At 47.5% G+C, this 17,230-nt stretch overlaps 8 protein-coding genes across 8 annotated transcripts; 5 read left to right on the top strand and 3 right to left on the bottom strand.

Annotated features, from left to right (window-relative positions):
- Positions 1 to 54: 54 nt before the first annotated feature.
- Positions 55 to 786, top strand: MGYG_00190 (60S ribosomal protein L22; the record flags this gene model as incomplete). The annotated part of the gene is made up of 4 exons (XM_003176051.1): positions 55 to 69; positions 257 to 298; positions 387 to 583; positions 660 to 786. The coding sequence occupies 4 exons, from the start codon at positions 55 to 57 to the stop codon at positions 784 to 786; spliced, it is 381 nt and encodes a 126-aa protein (XP_003176099.1).
- Positions 787 to 1,230: 444 nt separating this feature from the next.
- On the bottom strand, positions 1,231 to 3,202 carry MGYG_00189 (RNA exonuclease 3; the record flags this gene model as incomplete). Its single annotated transcript, XM_003176050.1, has 3 exons — positions 1,231 to 2,479; positions 2,541 to 3,084; positions 3,133 to 3,202. The coding sequence occupies 3 exons, from the start codon at positions 3,200 to 3,202 to the stop codon at positions 1,231 to 1,233; spliced, it is 1,863 nt and encodes a 620-aa protein (XP_003176098.1).
- Positions 3,203 to 3,851: 649 nt separating this feature from the next.
- MGYG_00188 (hypothetical protein) lies at positions 3,852 to 5,286 on the top strand (the record flags this gene model as incomplete). Its single annotated transcript, XM_003176049.1, has 2 exons — positions 3,852 to 3,916; positions 3,966 to 5,286. 2 exons carry the CDS (start codon positions 3,852 to 3,854, stop codon positions 5,284 to 5,286), a joined length of 1,386 nt encoding a protein of 461 aa, XP_003176097.1.
- A 1,645-nt stretch (positions 5,287 to 6,931) lies between these two features.
- MGYG_00187 (hypothetical protein) lies at positions 6,932 to 7,542 on the bottom strand (the record flags this gene model as incomplete). Its single annotated transcript, XM_003176048.1, has 2 exons — positions 6,932 to 7,100; positions 7,232 to 7,542. The coding sequence occupies 2 exons, from the start codon at positions 7,540 to 7,542 to the stop codon at positions 6,932 to 6,934; spliced, it is 480 nt and encodes a 159-aa protein (XP_003176096.1).
- Positions 7,543 to 8,198: 656 nt separating this feature from the next.
- Positions 8,199 to 9,563, top strand: MGYG_00186 (hypothetical protein; the record flags this gene model as incomplete). The annotated part of the gene is made up of 2 exons (XM_003176047.1): positions 8,199 to 8,572; positions 8,633 to 9,563. 2 exons carry the CDS (start codon positions 8,199 to 8,201, stop codon positions 9,561 to 9,563), a joined length of 1,305 nt encoding a protein of 434 aa, XP_003176095.1.
- A 1,717-nt stretch (positions 9,564 to 11,280) lies between these two features.
- Positions 11,281 to 11,809, top strand: MGYG_00185 (hypothetical protein; the record flags this gene model as incomplete). Its single annotated transcript, XM_003176046.1, has 3 exons — positions 11,281 to 11,316; positions 11,382 to 11,454; positions 11,514 to 11,809. 3 exons carry the CDS (start codon positions 11,281 to 11,283, stop codon positions 11,807 to 11,809), a joined length of 405 nt encoding a protein of 134 aa, XP_003176094.1.
- Positions 11,810 to 12,483: 674 nt separating this feature from the next.
- MGYG_00184 (glutathione peroxidase) lies at positions 12,484 to 13,128 on the top strand (the record flags this gene model as incomplete). The annotated part of the gene is made up of 2 exons (XM_003176045.1): positions 12,484 to 12,526; positions 12,647 to 13,128. 2 exons carry the CDS (start codon positions 12,484 to 12,486, stop codon positions 13,126 to 13,128), a joined length of 525 nt encoding a protein of 174 aa, XP_003176093.1.
- Positions 13,129 to 14,416: 1,288 nt separating this feature from the next.
- Positions 14,417 to 16,732, bottom strand: MGYG_00183 (hypothetical protein; the record flags this gene model as incomplete). The annotated part of the gene is made up of 1 exon (XM_003176044.1): positions 14,417 to 16,732. One exon carries the CDS (start codon positions 16,730 to 16,732, stop codon positions 14,417 to 14,419), a length of 2,316 nt encoding a protein of 771 aa, XP_003176092.1.
- Positions 16,733 to 17,230: the final 498 nt, after the last annotated feature.

The following is a 17,230-nucleotide window of genomic DNA, read 5'->3' as shown; positions in this document are numbered from 1 at the left end:
GGATATTTACCTCTTTGCGGTCTTTCCAAGTCACATACATCCTCCGTCGTCACAATGGCTCCCACAACTGTACGTCTATTTATTGAGAATCGCTTTGCTGTTCCCCCTTGAAAGCGATCCTGGAATTCGCCCGCTCCCCCTAAGCAGCCGGAGAAGGGCGAACGAAAGGATCTTCAAGAAAGCGACAATATGCCACAATGGGAGCAGTAGGCTAACTCATTCTCACCCGCCTTGGGTGGTTTATTGTAATTAATAGGCCCGTTCTGCCAAAGGCAAGCAGCAAAAGACTTCCAAGAAGGTACGTTGTTTGCGCATTTCTCATATTATGGTTTTCTTGCGCAAAGCCGAGTCGATTGAGAGTCGCATTCTAACGGCAATCGATATAGTTCATCATCAATGCTTCTCAGCCTGCCAACGACAAGATCTTCGATGTCTCCGCCTTCGAGAAGTTCCTGCACGACAAGATCAAGGTTGAGGGCCGTGTAGGCAACCTTGGTGAGGCCGTTCAGATCTCCCAGGTCGGTGACGGCAAGATCGAGGTTATTACTCACATTCCTTTCTCCGGCCGATACCTCAAGTACTTGTACGTTCTCTCCCGAAAGAATCCTATTTAACCTTTTTCTTTATGTGAATACTGACCGAGTTTTTACTCAATTTAGGACGAAGAAGTTCCTTAAGAAGCAGCAGCTCCGTGACTGGCTTCGTGTTGTCTCTGCTTCCAAGGGTGTCTACGAGCTCCGATTCTACAACATCGTCCAAGACGAGGCTGAGGAGGATGACGAGTAAATGGAACGACGAAATGACCCGATTTTATCCCCATCAAAAGTTTAGGCCCAGGCATTCTAGAGGTTGACAAGGCATTAAAGCTTTGATGAAAGACTTTAGAAGAGTGGGAGGATGTTATATGTGGCTGGTTGGGGATATATGACCTGATCCAATCTATGATGTCTAGTGCCATGCTTACGAGCTTTATGGCTGACGATTTAGCTTGTGCGTGTCGCGCATCTCTTCTCTATAATTCAAGATAATCGGCTTTTTGCCCTTGACCCTCATCTTTTTTCGTACATTATCCACTTTCCCGTAACAGCCTACTGGGTGTAAAGATAGAATTTTGCAGGATAAGATATTATGTTTCAACGGTCTACATAAGTTAGACCTGGAGAATAATTTAGGATGCGATGTGCAATAGGACGTGGTCTACACCCGATAAGAAAAAGGGCTCATACACCACTAGGTGCTATCCATGGTCTTTCTCTTCAGGCCGAGGCTAGTGTCTGGAGTCTTAGGCCTTTCGGTCGCCTCGTTACCCGCCGGGTTCACTAATTTACCATCTCGAATAGCCCAACCTGACCGTTTCATAACTTTCCACTTCTCACCTACTTTGTGCCTTACTAGGTCTCCAGTAGCTTTTGTGTCTTCTATAGAGTCATGCCCCTCAGTACCCCCGCCAGTTTGTATATCTCGTCCAAGATACTTCTTTGTAAGAGCACGAAGACCGTTCCGCATTGGCAGACCTGCTGGGTGTGGATATAACAACACGGTATCAACTATAGTAGGGTGGACGATACGACAGACATTAAGATCATTGTCCAACGCATGGCCAAGGAGAGGTGTCTCTGGTTGGAGATGCTGGAAAAGCAACTCCCTTGCGGCTGCAGGAGAGTCAACCATTTCGAGGTTCAGAGTCGGTTCTGAATCATGCGTATTCCCTGTAGTAGTGGGTTTTTGCTTTGCCTTATAAGGTGTAGCTTTGGCAAACTGTTCTGGTCGAATACCAGAATACCGAGTATTAAGGTCCAATATCTCTCCTATCGGTCTCACCAGAACATCAACGAGCACTTTACCCTCTGGCCAGGTTATTGCTGTTAGGCGAATCATTTCAAGTCCTAGTGTGGTATACCCCATTTCGCAGTCAACACAGACTGGTGGCAAAGCTTGTTGTTCTGGTTGCCGCGGTGTTTGCTCAAATTGCATCGTGGCCGCCAATCGCTTCATATCGGTGACTTTGAAAACGTGGGAATCCACCCTAGTGCATCCCGTAGATGTGCCAACAGCTTCTTTACAGCAAGGGTAGAAAAACTCCTTCTGCCCCACTATATGTTCTGTTTTCTGCTTAGGTGGTCGAATCGGCCTTGCATAGTGATAGACACAAGGGCCCGAGGATGTTAAGGCACCGTCAGACCTCCTGCCGGGGAAGACTTGAAACCTTCCGTTACAACGATCACATTTCTCCCACCCCTGTGAAGCCTCGATTCCACGCTTTGCACTAGCCACTTCGTCCATTGATGGAGGAGTCATGACGTATTCAAGTTCTTTCAAATCGCTAGTAGAAGCATAAAGTGTTGATAAGACTAGTTTCTCCTCTTCGGCCGTTAGCCCTGTTGATAAGGGTTTTTGTGGCGAGGCCTCCCGCTTTATAATTTTTGATGGATCTTCTGGTCGAAGGAAAAGCCGTGACAGTCTCTTGCCATTCCTGCTGCTTCATCTTGGTCAGTTTTACTATACGTAGTTTAACGACGTTTGAATAAACAGCAGGTGACTCTTTCGCAATTTTTTCCTCTTCGTCCAAGGCCATCGTAACCAATTCATCAGCAGAGAGAATCATGCCTTTTTTCGATGTGTCAACGGATTTCTTCATATCTTCGTTGAGGCGGACCATTGCGCTATGCAGTTTGACCAGGATTGACATGCGAATTACATGCGTTGCCGGAGGTTTAGACAAGTGTCTTGGATTGAGAGACTCTTTCTTTATTTGTCTCTTTTGCAAGGCGGCTGAGGTCTCCAAGGTCCCTTTAACATGGCCCTCTTCCACAGGTCCTACAGCTTTTGCACGGGTAGTAATACGGCTGATTGGAGGAGGGGATACTCGTCTTCCTAATGAGTCAAGGCTACCCTTAGTCCGAGAAGGCGAGGACTTTGACCATTCCGCGACTGGGGTAGAGTTACGAGCGGCCACAATATTGTCAACTTCGTGGATAGAAGGCCCACCCAGGGGCTGTCCATCATCATATAAACGCTGCCTCTTCCTAATAGGTTCGTCTGTATTTCCAGGCTGTGCATTTGCAGTCTCTTTGGAATCGGCGACTGAATAGGAATTAGCCGTACCCTTCACCCCATGATGAGAGAATATACAATTCGAAACGGTGCATTGGCCATTATGGGGACAAGAAACTCCGCTAAACAACCCGAGCGAGCTAAACATCGTATCTTCTCCTCAATGCTTGAGAAAACAGAAACGTGGCCTTAGACTCAAGTCTTAGAGGGCGCTGATACGTAGGAGTATGGGTATCAATGCCAGGCGAGGCTGCATGAAGTTCAACTAAGTGAGGACTGCCACCCTTTCGCAAAGTAACTTTACATGATAAGGGTAGGTAAAGGGCATCAAGGTATCAATGACCGACCCCGTGTCCCATCTTCCTAGCTGCGGTGAGAGAACTATATATTAAGCTCAAGGCGAACAGACCGATGGGGCAAATATCCAGTACTTTCTTTGCGGTGGAGCTACTCGATCACAATAAACGCATACAACGAGGCCAGTTGAGGCTAAATAAGGGAAAATAACATGTGGTACGAAAGTTATCAAAGGCGGACAGTAGTGAAATAGTCGTTAAGAATATGGTGATGAACAAAGTTGACGTCGTAAAAATTGGTTTGGCGTCTTTGTCATGTTAGATGCAAACAGTGCAAACTCCATCCATTTAACTAACAGGTAACTAGTTAGCTAAGTCCTTCCTTATCTCCGTAGGCTCCAGCGATTCCGACAAACACCGGATATATAAAGGAATAAAAACTGGATGTTACAGTCCATCATTCCCATTTAATTTTACGGGACAACTATTGTCATTCTAGTTATGGAAGACAGCGATCGGCCGTCAAGTGATGCGAAAGCTGATCACCTTTGCGTCCTAATTCATGGGTGAGTGATATAATAAATATCAAGGACGAGGGCTAACTTCAAATAACAGGCTATGGGGTAATCCATCACACCTTAATTATATCGTATCCGCTTTGCGAGAAAAGTACGGCGAATCGACGTTGCAGATACTGTGCCCGAAAAGCAATGCAGGAACTCTTACATATGATGGTATCGAGCTTGGTGGAGAGCGGGTAGCCCATGAAGTGGAGGAAACGATCAGGACCTCCGCTGAGCAGGGGTGCAAGATTCGCAAACTGAGTGTGGTAGGATACTCATTGGGCGGTTTGATTGCTCGATATGCTATCGGTTTGCTCTATGCGAAAGGATACTTCGACGACATTGAACCTGTCAACTTTACTACTTTTGCCTCACCACATGTCGGTGTGAGAAGCCCTGCGAGAACAAGCCATTTCTGGAATGTGCTGGGTGCCAGATGTGTATCGACATCAGGACGACAGCTTTTTATGATTGATTCGTTCCATGACACTGGAAAACCGCTTCTCAGTATCCTTGCTACCCCGGGAAGCATATTTATGCTTGCGCTTGCGAAATTTAGATACCGAACCCTATATGCGAACGCCATCAATGATTTAAGTGCCGTTTATTACACGACCGCAATATCAAGGATAGATCCCTTCACACAAGTGGATGATCTCTCAATAAGTTATGTTGATGGTTACGCGCCGGTAGTCATTGATCCCGATCGACCAGTACGCCTCAAGCCAAAATCTCAGTCATTATTTGACCGATTAACTTCATCCGCCTACTCGATGATATCAACATTCTCATTCCGACTTATTATTGTCACCATCGTCGGGTTTGCTTCAGTGTTATTCCTAACAAATGCAGTCTACCAGACAATTCTGAGCGAGAAACGCATCCGCCTGCACAAACAAGGTAAATCTGGGGTAATGTACAATACCTATAGAGTTCCACTGATTATGAAGGGGTTCCGGAACGCCGTTGAGGATATGTACGAAACCGCAAATGCAGCACAGAAACCAGAGTATATATCAGGGTCAACCCCGGCCAGCGAGGAGAGGCTTCATGATATGAATGGTGAAACCTCAAAGCCTGCACAGCCTCTGCCTGCCGTAACAACAGCATACACCGAGACTGAACCACTTCAAAACACGGATAATATCGCTGCTCGCCAGCCCAGCAAGCCTACATTTCCTACTCTTGCCCTAACAGCTGCTCAATTCCAAATTATCGATAATCTTGACACTGTTGGATTCCGCAAGTACCCAGTACACATCCATCAGGCTCGGCACAGCCATGCAGCTATCATTGTCAGGTCACCTAGAGAATCATTTAAGGAAGGGAAGATCGTTGTAAGGCACTGGTTGGAAGAAGAATTCCGCATCTAATGCATGTATGGATAATGGCTTCTCTTTGCTCCGTGTCAGTGATAACCCATGTACGACCGACTCCACTCTGAACGGCAAAGCCACTGCTACTCTACCTTTACCCTCATTATTTCAGGTATCTCACCGAGTGCGGTAACTCCCGTGGAGTAGCATACCGGATAAAACGAGCGAAAAAAAAAATGGAGACTCAGGTCCTGTACAAGGATGCGCTCCAAAATTCTCAATCACTATCACCAGCCACCGTACTTACCATATAACACGGAGAAATCGGTACACCATCCACCATACCCCTGTAACTGCGCACGGATTTCCAGCACGATTAGGAAAGCGGCCTGATTTATCATGATGGCCGTGCAAGACCCCGACACTTGCAGGTGAGAAGTTTCCCGTGCTACTTTCCCCGTATATGCAATACATAGACCAGTCGGGAACATTATATAAGTGACGGCCAACAAACATTGTGATGGGCCCACTCCACATCCTTTAACCTCACTACGAAGTGTCTGTATGTCAATGATCTTAGTATTTGTTGTTACAATTGTTACGGTGGTACGGAGTACAGAGTACAGTGTTATATTTTGTTCTGATAAACATGGAGAGGTATATGCATAGAGTGTAAGCACTTCGTAAATTCAGTTAACATATACTCCGTCCTCGGTAGAATGCACCGCTATGTTCATGAGAGACACCAACTCCATCTGCCCAGAGTACTCTGCACGGTGGCTGGGCTACCCCTGGCCACCAAGCCCGCAAACGTCTCCGAGGAAGCGGCGTCGTGGGAAACTATGATGCCAAGCCCGCCTTAGTCATGCATCCCTGGGCGTCGGGTCCACTTAAGCTCGTGGTCTGACCACTCAGGCCTTGCATTTGCCGTCCTTAGCGAGTCTTAGGTTTATTGACGTCATAGAGGAGCCGCATGTTCAAAACGCACCCATCACTGCGTAACATCCAAGTCGATTACTTTTTCGCGCTCGGGTTGGTTGCGAAGACAAGATTCGGGTATACCTACTCAGCAGAGCGGCAGGCGAGGATGGCAATTAATTTAAGAATACGGAGTGCAGGGAAAACAGGCGTTTTTGCGATACAGGGGCGTGTCCAATCGGTATGTTTTTATCTCGAGGTTGTCAAAGAGCAACAATAACTATAGCCCGCAGAGCGGCTAATATCTTTGCTCAGGGTGAAGTCCTAGCTCTTATCTACTCGCTTGGTGGCTGCTACGCGGCCATAACCCCTATATATTATCCTAAAACTCCCCAAATGAAATCCCACTATTATGGGGTTATGACTAACACCATACTGTATGGTTAACGGACCTTGTCTCGTTTTCACTGTTTGACGATCCCTGAGGGCAGAGCGACTTCGTGCATAAAATGTCCAACTGCATATCAACATCTCCACTATGTTGTGGATCATGGCCCATCAAAATTACTTCTACTCATGCGACGATGAGACAATACATTGACAAGTACTACCAGGCGGTGAATATGTACCAGAAGATGAGCGGAAGAACGGAGTGGTTTTCCTGAGACAAGTTGCCTTCGATTGACATTGGGTATATCAATATAGCACATACTACTGTCCCTGGAGTACTTTCTTACCCCTTGGTGTGACAACGGTACAGAAGATAACATGTGAACAGACATCATTAGGAATGTGGGTTCACATGCACATATACTGCGGTAACTCGTAGAGGTAGAAGCCCGGATATCTTGAGATTTTGGACAGCATCGCGTTGTTTGCGGTCTGCTCTTTGATAATACGTATTGTAGTATTTTTTGATGTAGAGAGATTCCACGAGGCTTAGCAGCTGGGCACTTTGCGGCAATATAGGTTTCAATTTTATGACGGACTAGCTGCCTTCCATGTTTGTCCAGTAGCAGTCTCATCATTGCAGATTACTGTGATAGCCAAAAAAATAATAAAAAACCCTAAAGTCGAAACATACCTATCTCGGTCTACTCCCGTCACTCCCCTGACCTCCAGAGCAAAAACGATATTCCTGGTGGAGATTGGCCCAGGAACCCCTTTATTCATTGGCCAGTCGGCGGGAGGGATGCCTTGCGAAGACGCTATCACATCGTCCAACATGCCCCAAACGCCAGGTGGATCCTCGACTTTGCCGTTGCTCTGTGTTTCCTCACTTCCCTGGCGGATATAAAAACGAGATAAAAACCTACATATGTTTAAGGTTGCCAGTGTGTAACCCCGGTGTGGGCCGAGAGAAGGATCGGGGAGATCGGAGGCGGGTTTGCCCATCTCAACAACCCGATGCACGATGATATCAATTTCCTGCGGCAGCTGGAAAAGAAAAGATAGAGTCGCCGAAGCGAAAAGACAGGAATGGAAAACTAAGCAACAAAATTGTTAGTAAGAGTTCCACGGTTCATATCTCTGGTCAATAATGGCAAGGGATGGAAGTTTGGTAACTTTTAGAACTTCTTGTCCGCCATTTGTTCAGTGTCTGAGCTGGGTGGGCCCGTGGCTGTCTAAGGTTCTTAGTCAAGGGGCCGGGTTGACGGGTTGCATCATCTGTTTGCCGTTTTCTGGGTAGAACATCCCTATTATTGTTACTATTAGCACGCCTGGAGTGCGAAGAATAAGGATATATAATTAGCTCGTCCGCTCTTTCCACTATGGCCCTTCTTTCATTCTTGCCTCCCATCACTCCTTTCTTTTACGGTCAAGACAGTTCTTGAGGCGGGATAAGGAACTCAGTCGAATTCCTTCGAGAAAGAAACAATCAGCCACCGTCACCATCCCACAGACATCTAAAAGTCGTTTGCCGCAATTTTTTTTTTCTCTTGATATTAGACCACCATTATTCTCATCCCCGTTATCTTTATCTATTCTGCAGAGAACGAGAAAAGAAGGGCTATTATTTACTTACTGTCGACTCTCAACAAACCGCAACTATGGCAACTACAGAATCATATCATCCTGGGACACCCAGAGTCCGCCGTCTATCCAATGTGACCTCAACTAGGGAGGACTTGGTCAATGGACCGAACGTAGTCGTGCCACCGAAACACTTGATGGCGAGCACGGCTGCCTATGAAACCGCAAAGTCCATCGGGGTTGCCAAATACCATCTAGAAGAAGAAAACTCATCAGCCGAAGCCACTCCCAGAGCTGTATCCCCAGTCACAGGAGTTCCTGTCACAGCAACCGATAGGTATGCCTTCGCCTTCGATATTGATGGTGTCCTTATCCGCGGTGGAAAGCCAATTCCTGCGGCCGTGGAAGCCTTGAAAGTGTTAAACGGAGAAAACCAGTATGGAGTCAAGGTGTATGTACTCTTCCCCTGATACAGAATACTCTTCTTTTGCTGACGATTCATCGAATTTAGGCCATATATCTTTGTCACAAATGGTGGAGGCAAGACTGAGGAAGAGCGATGCCTCGATCTTAGCAGGCAGCTGGAATATGACGTTTCACCAGGCCAGTTCATCTGCGGTCACACTCCCATGAGGGAGATGGCAGAGAAGTATAAAACTGTTCTTGTTGTTGGCGGTGAAGGCGAGAAGTGCCGTATCGTGGCCGAGGGCTACGGTTTCCGTGACGTCGTGACACCTGGGGATATCATCAAGACAAACCAGGATACGACACCATTCCGAAAATTGACTGAGGAGGAGTACAAGAACTCTCGTGTGCGCGACTTTGACAATCTGGTCATCGAAGCAATTTTTGTGTTCGCAGACAGCAGGGATTGGGCCGGTGATCAACAGATCATCCTTGACCTTTGCATGTCGAAGGGTGGCAGAATTGGCACACGCTCAGCGACCTTCGATGAGGGCCCACCAGTATATTTCTCTCACAATGACATTGTGTGGTCAACATCTCACGAGCATACTCGTATTGGTATGGGAGCCCTCCGAGCGTCTGTCGAAGCGCTCTTCAAGGCCGTCACCAGAAAGGAGCTGAAGACCATTGCATTTGGCAAACCTCAGCTTGGCACATTCCAGTTCGCCACAAGACTCCTGCAGCAATGGCGAAAGGAGACCCATGGCATCAACTCCCCACCACAAACAGTGTATTTCGTTGGGGACACCCCTGAATCGGATATTCGTGGTACAAACGAGTACAACGAGTCCGACGTGAGTGAGACTCTCTGGTACTCGATTTTGGTTGAAACAGGAGTCTTCGAAAAGGGAACCACCCCAAGATATGCACCAAAGAAAATTGTTACCAACGTTCTTGACGCCGTTAACTTTGGTATGAAGAGGGAGTTCGAAAAAGCACTCGAGGAAACCGAACCCAAAAAGCCAGAGGCTGAGTAAAGGACGATCAAGAAATCTAGCTCCTAACGATCGAACAAACGGAGCTCGAGGACCTTGAATTGGCCTCCTGTGATACTAGCCTCTTTCATTCTTTTCTTTCCCCCTATCCCCTACCCATTTTCATTTCTGAGACGATATTGATGACCCCCTTTTTCTTCGATTCACCACTTTTTTGCTGATTATGCTGGGGGCGTTGGACGTCTTCCATCTGCATTTTCATGCATTGCATTATTCCATACATTCCATGTCATGTTAAGGAGTTCGGTTGCCGATGTCATGTTTTAAGAATCCACTGCTATTGCCCCTGGTTCGGGCTACGAAAATCAGGTTCATATCATTCATCCCCGTGAGAATTATAGATGTTCTGTGAACAAAATAAGAAAGGATTAAATTTGAAGGTACTGGTGTACGTTTCTCTGATTTATTTGGAGCGAAATCTCGAGAAATCCCATTGCTGATAGTCTATATGTGCATATCTTTCACCTAAAACCTGAAGCTGACGTTGGAGGAGTTTTGCGGGGGCCAAGGAAAAGCCTTGGAAAAACATTCATCACGTGATTCACATTTTGAGGGTCTGGTCTAACGTCGAGAGAAAGCTGTAACATTATAGTAGGAACTCATTAACAGCATACAGAGTATCTAGCGATTTACCTACAGTTAAAAGGGAACCCACACGGCTTTCCGAGTGACATAAGGCTGCTCCCATGTTCCCACCACTAGCTGGGGAGCTTTGTTATGTTATGAGTATCAAAAAGCCCTGGGGGCTGACGGCTGCTTCTAGTTTCTATCCTAGCGAGAGGCCTTTGCCTTCAATATGCGTCTGTTAAGAGCTGGAAGGATTTGTATAAGAACTGTATGTGTTGTTTATCCTAGCTATAATCCATTAGAATGCACTAACATGTTGGTATTTCAGTAGAAATGGACTCATGGCCACTATATTCTATAGGCTTGCATATCCCTTACACGTTCCTCGGCTGACGGCTGACGACTGGGCTATACCTCATCTCTCTGAGATATTGAGAAATCGATGCTCTTTAGTCATGTCTTCCAGGAAAGCCTCATATGCCTTGAATTGAAAGCTGTCAGAGATGGGTAAAAGTATTAGCTATCCTTAGCTAATATTCATTACTCCTGGGAATAGAATAAGCCCTGCAGCTATTGCTGTTGCATGGATATATTCAACTGAAAGAAATCAATCTTCCTATACGATGTGGTAGGGGAGGAGGGGATGATTTGACTCTGGCCTATATCAATAGGAAGTTAAGGCTGGGCCTAGGGACCGAGATGCCCCTTGATCTAAAGGGGAATCTATAATCAGAGATTCCTCTGGAAGGGTGTCCTTACCCTGATGATTTAATCTGAAATAAACCTATCTGGCTAAGAGATATTTTCACCATCAGAGAATGGACTGTGATGTGGATCACTATGACTATCAAACTGAATACTTTAACTCCTTGTTGCTATGCTCCTATTTCGTTCACACCCCAATGCCTGGTATACCCTTATAGCCATGCGTCGACGTCCTGCGTAGCACGATGCGATAATTTACTAGCAGCTTTGTTTGTTTATTTATGTGTTTCTCTTTTTCTCTTCTTCTTCCCTCTCTTTCTTCCCCTTTTGCAACCATCGAACTTTTGACTCGATATCCATTCGCCCTGCCACTACATCAAATAACTTACTCGTTTCTATCCGTCAATACGTGCAAAGGCCTTACAAAATGCCAGTGGTGTGGAATGATGCCGCGAGAGCCAAGGTATGGCTTTTCTCAAGGTAAAAAAAGACATTATCTATAAGCTTTTGTTAACGGTGAACTCGCAGCTCTTGATGGCTATCTTGAAGACAAGCGCGGGAAAAATTGATTACAAGGCTATTGTAGAGTTCATGGGGCCTGGTAAGTTGCACTCTCGTTCTTGCTACTCGACCGAGAGGGTGACTAAAGCGAAGTGCCAGAATACAATGCCAAAAGCATCCAGAACCAAATCCAGTCGATCAAGAGCAAGGCGTTTGGAGACAAGCCACCTGGCTCTAACCCCTCCACACCATCTAAGGGAAGGAAGAATGATACTTCCACCGCTGGCAAAACTCCAACGAAGTCTCCAGCGTCTGCCAAGCGTGGACGCGACCAAACCGACGACGGGACAGAGTCAGCCTCCGAGTGTGCGACGCCAACCAACAGCCGTCGATCTAAGAAAGTGAAAGCTGAAGTCAAGGAGGAGATTAAGTCTGAAGACCTCACTGCTCTGTGAATGACCAAACTCTAAGCTACCCTTTTTGCGCCTCCTGGCTGGGTATTAACCCAAAATTAGGCGTTGCATGTTTTCAAGCTAGTTAGCTAGGTAGCTGCGTGACGAGTGATGGATCTTGTACTTCGTATGTATTTTTTGATCAGCTAACGGCCACCGTGCTCAAGTCAGAATCCAATACAAATCTTCACCAATACTCCCATAGGTACCATCGCTGCTCCCTACCTGTAAAACTGTCAAGCCGCGTCCATGTCTGGTTGGTTCGAGAAAGGCCTGGCCGTCCTGGGGCTGTACAAATTCACGCTAAAAGCGGCGCCAGCACCATCCGCATCAGGCAATTCCTCGGTAGTTTTTCGACCCTTCAAGGCGCAAAAAAGGCCAAGCAAGCGAAAAAGGCCGAGGGGGAAGGAAAAAGCTGGCCATAGGTAGGAAAAGATCGCGATGACGATGACGATGACGGTACGTTAGTTAGTTACCCAGAGCTTTTGACCTCGCTCTTCCTCCGTCTTCGTCCGTCTGGTGCACAAAAGCTATATAAAGCCAGCGCTTCTTCGATCGGTAGCGATTTAACTTAACTAGTTATCTGATAACCATACCCTCTGAACCAGTTCCATCTGCGAAGAGCTACAGCTAGAACGCTTGTCTCCCCGCTGCCTACACTCGTCTTATCCGCAAAGATGTCGTCAGCAACGTCCTTTTACAACTTCGAGCCGGTCGACAGTAAGCATCAACACCAACTCCCACCTCCAACAGCACTCTCTACTGCTTTTTCGTTTTTTCTCTTTATGCGCCATTTAGTTGGGTAGCTACTGGTTTACTGACCATGCGTGACTTATCTAGAGAAGGGAGAGCCGTATCCCCTCGCCCCGCTGAAGGGCAAAGTAGTCCTTGTCGTCAACACCGCGTCGAAATGCGGCTTCACCCCGCAATTCGCTGGCCTTGAAGAGCTCTACAAGTCAATCACAGCCTCCCACCCAGATAAATTCACCATCCTTGGCTTCCCTTGCAACCAGTTCGGCTCCCAGGATCCCGGAAGCAACGATGAGATCCAGTCCTTCTGCCAGGTCAACTACGGCGTCACGTTCCCTGTCCTGGGCAAGATAGATGTCAACGGCGATAACACTGCGCCCGTGTTTAACTGGCTGAAGAAGGAGATGCCTGGCCTCATGGGCCTGAAGAGAGTCAAGTGGAACTTTGAGAAGTTCCTGATTGATGCGGACGGGCAGGTCGTCGGGCGATGGGCGAGCACCACGAAGCCAGAGTCGCTTAAGAGTACCATCCTGGCGGAGATCGAGAAGGCTGGAAAGAAGTCTCAGCTGTAGTTGACGCGTTCGCTACTTCGTTCAGCTTTCACGTTCACAGCATGTTTTAATGATTGATTGATTGATTCCACTCTCATCCTATATAATAATGCCCCCCGGCTACGTTTGTCATGCGTGTTTTCCTTCTCTCCTCAGACTGTTTCGGTTTGATTCATAGCTATTCCGTCCCTATAACTATACGGAGCACAAATATGATTTAATACCCTCCTTGATATACCAGCCCAGCTGCCTGGAGGATCCGGGTTGGCTGCCGGGAGATCCGTTAACTATCAGCCAAACATAAGAACTAGCCCCACCAAACAAAATACGCGCGGAGCTTGTCAGCAAGACATCCCCACGCTTTATGAATGCAGTGACTAGTTGAAGTTATTTTTCTCTTCCTCCCAGGCTAGTCCGCTCTTGTGCCATCCTGAGATATCAAATGCGCCCTGGGCGAACGGAGAGATGGCCACGGAACATTTCAAGTCTTCAAGTCTCCAAGCTTTCAAGCAAGGAGATGAAAATAGTTAACCTTCCAGGAACTAAAAATAGACACTTCTTGGCAACGGCAAAGGCGGCTGAGCCGATCAATGCGCATATCAACTTCGCCTGAAGAACAACGCCACCAAACGGATCATCACACGATGACAGACAAGAAATAAGACTTATTCAGCGGGATTTATGTATAGATTACCCTTGTTGATATCTCCTTTCTTTTTTTCCACCAAATGCTTGCTCCTATGTACATGTATGGGTGTATGTAGCATGATTAACTAATTCACAGTAGTAGAGGGTAAGTGGTAAGTAAAGATGGGGGCGAGAAAAATGCGAAAATCACAAGGCGGAACGAGGAAGAGCAGCCTGCTAGTAGTTAGCCAGGGAAGAGGGAAGAAGCAAAACGGAAACCAATCGAGGCAATGCCTTCATGCATTGTATGGACAGTATGTAGCTAAGCGCCGCTGTCAGAGCCGTGTCATTAGATAACATGTAAATTCAAACCGAGCAAGGTAAGCCAATAAGCAGCTGGGATGTGGTACAGCGGTAAACGGAAAGAGATAACCAGATCAGGCCAAGTGAAAGAAGAGAAGAGGACGAAAAAAGAGGGAGAACACGGAACAGTTCTATAACGAACGAAGAGAAACGTAAGAAATGAAGAACGTTTGGAATCCAAAAAATGAAGAAAAATCAAATGCGCCACCCATGCCTAACCAAGCAAAAAGAGATGAATGAGATAAAAAGGAGTAAAATCGAAGAAGTTGGAAGAAGTAAAGTCGACTAATAGTGTTGGTAGAGGAGGGGGTAAGGGGTATTATTCGATGCTGAGGTACATATCGCCGCCACGCTTTGACGGCGTCACTTTATTATACCCCTTCGAAGTAGACGAAGGATCACTGCGCATGCGACGGGGAAGGCCCCGCGAACGAGGGACTGCACTGCTATTCGAGCGAGAAAGCGGCGAGGATGAGTTTATTGAATCATTATCGGAATCATCATTGTTGTTGGAATCATGGATCTGATCATGCTCAATCTCGATTGGTCGCTGTACTTTTGCAGGAAGAGTGATTTCATTGCCCATTTTGCCTGCCACTCTCTCGCCGCGGCGTTTGACGAGAAGGCTGCTTGGCTTTTTGCTCGATGCTGTTGAAGTTTGATGGCGGAGGCCCCGCGGGCTAAGTTCTCCGCTGCTTCGTGGGCTGGAACAGCATGACGATATAGAGCCGGCGAGCATGGCTTTGGGTAGAGTCGGGGAGTGGTCAGGTAGGGCTTCGGCGAGGTAGTTTTCATGTATTGTCTCGTGAGTTGATAGGGGTGGAGGGACGAGTTTGGAGTATGTTCGGATGGACATTTCGCTGGCACCATCGCTTTCCGCATAGGACGATAGTTGTCCTGGACGGTAGTAGCCTGAGTGAGTGAGATCTGGCGTGCCTGCTGAGCTGGGGGGCCCAGTGCTGGGTACTTCTCGCACGGGACTGAGTTGGCGGGGTATATGGCTATTGTATGAGTGTATACTTCTTGATGAAAATGGCTCGGGATTGTATGGCGGAGCCAAGTGGCCGGGCATAGGAGGTTGGAATTGGTCCCTTGAGCTAGTCGAACTGCGCCCCGAAGCAGCATAAGCCTTCGACGGTATAGATAGTAGCCCAGAACCAGCGGAGAGGCCCTGGTTGCGGCTCGGGCTATTGGTAGAGTATCCAAGCCCACTGTTGAAGCTGTGCGGGCTTTGTGTGGACCTCTGGTTGGCCTGGACCAGTGCTGGGCTGTAGTTGAGCGAGGATGCACTGCGGAGCGGATCAACTACCGACTGAGATACGCTCTTTGGCGAAGGCCCACGGCTGCTACAGGCGTCTCCAAACGGACTGTTAACTCGTTCTCTATCTGTACCGCGAGACCCAACTGAGCTGCCATTGTAAGGGTTGTCCGGTAGGAGGTCTGATTGTGTTCGTTGGGAGGTCATGCTATGTCCTCTGGACTCTGCGTACTCGTTCTCCAAATCCCTAGTGGACCGCTGAAGGTATGCAACTGAGCACGGCATCATATCAATAGGTAGCAATGTCCTGCTCCGAGATGATATACTTCTGTTGTTAGAAGAAGCCTTCGATGTACTCAACGCACGTGTTGTTGTTCTTGAATTAGCCATAGCATGCTCGATGTTTTGATATCGTCCTTGCTGTCCCCCCTTTTCGCTCTCCTGTCCTTGCTTGGCCCTCCGTCTACGCCTGTTCAGGAAGAAAAAGAACAGCACAAGGGTAATGAGGGATGCAAAAGCGATGCCACCACCGACGTAAAGACCAACCAGCTGGTTCGAGCGACCTCCGCCGCTTGGCTCGCTAGTAGCTGATGCTGCCCCAGTTTCTGTCGAGGAGTAGACGTAGGTGAAGTCGATTGTATCTGTGGGTATACCTACACCTGGTATACCACTTCGAGTCACTGAGGACATGGGCGACGCTGTAATTTGGGTTGTTTGTTCCATCATGGACATGCTGGGCAATGTATCTGATACTGGCGTACCTGGAGCTGGAACTGGAGCTGGGGGAGTCGGAGCTGGAGGAGCTGGGGCAGACTCCCTGGCTGTCGGGGAGGTCATGGCTGGAGGTTGAGGATTCATTGAAGTTGGCTTAGGAGCAGGAGTTGAGGATATCCCTATGACAGGATGGGTATTTGGTAAGGCACCTTCAACTCCAGAGCATAGAGCGTAGACTGCGTGCTGCTCTGCTTCAGAATTGGGACAGTTCTCAGCAACACAACGCAAGGCAGCTTCCGCAACGGTGAATCCGGTTGTTGATCTAGCTTTGCAAAGACAGATGGCATCGAGAGGTTTCGGGCATCCTTCCCAAGTTTTTTCTGATGATATGAAGGTCTCCAGGCAGGGCAGAGCACACACTGGAACATTTTTGCTGAGTAACCGGGGTGTCTGATTACGTGCTTGCAGTAGCTTATACCCCCGGCCAAGGTCCAGGTCTTGGTCCCGGTCCAGGTTAGAGAAGGCTGAAGTTGTTGATGATGAAGATAGTGATGAACTCCTAGTCGTAGTAATTATACTTGTTATTGTGGCTGCGGCGACAGAGGCGGCGGATAAGAAAGTCAACAAACTGTTTGCTACCGGCACAGCAGAATAGGATGGCATCTTAGTGTGACTGCAGGTGCAATCTCCAGAGCTTCCGCTGCATAGTCATCCACGGCCCGCGTAAACGTCCTATCAGCCCGGCGTATTTTGGGGGTTGCAGTTGGTAGGTTGGTCGGTTGGTCCAAGGGTTGATGGACGAGGAAGAAAAAAAATCTATTGTTGCTTGCTTTGCTGCACAATGCCCAGCACCGGTGCGATTACTCACACGTTAATCAGTGCTGCGAGGGGCAATCCGTGAAATATCATATGTATTATTAACTCTCCACGCGTCCAGAATCCCAGTTGAATTATGAAACGATTAAAAAGAAGGATGTGTAAAGGAAGAATGGTCCCTGTGGAGTAAGTAGGTGGTATAGAGAAAGGAAAAGGAGACAAATATTAGTAGGTATACGAAGAAAAAGAGAATGAGAGACAGAAAGTAAGAGAGAGTAAGATCCGGAAGGGGGAGAGAGAGAAGAGAAGAGAGAAGAAGAGCTTTGAAGACGGGAGAAATGAGGC

This window comes from Nannizzia gypsea, genomic scaffold (genome assembly GCF_000150975.2).
Source record: "Nannizzia gypsea CBS 118893 supercont1.1 genomic scaffold, whole genome shotgun sequence".
Taxonomy (NCBI): Eukaryota; Fungi; Ascomycota; class Eurotiomycetes; order Onygenales; family Arthrodermataceae; genus Nannizzia; species Nannizzia gypsea.
The sequence above is the reverse complement of the archived record's forward strand: the minus strand, read 5'-3'. Positions and strand labels throughout refer to the sequence as shown.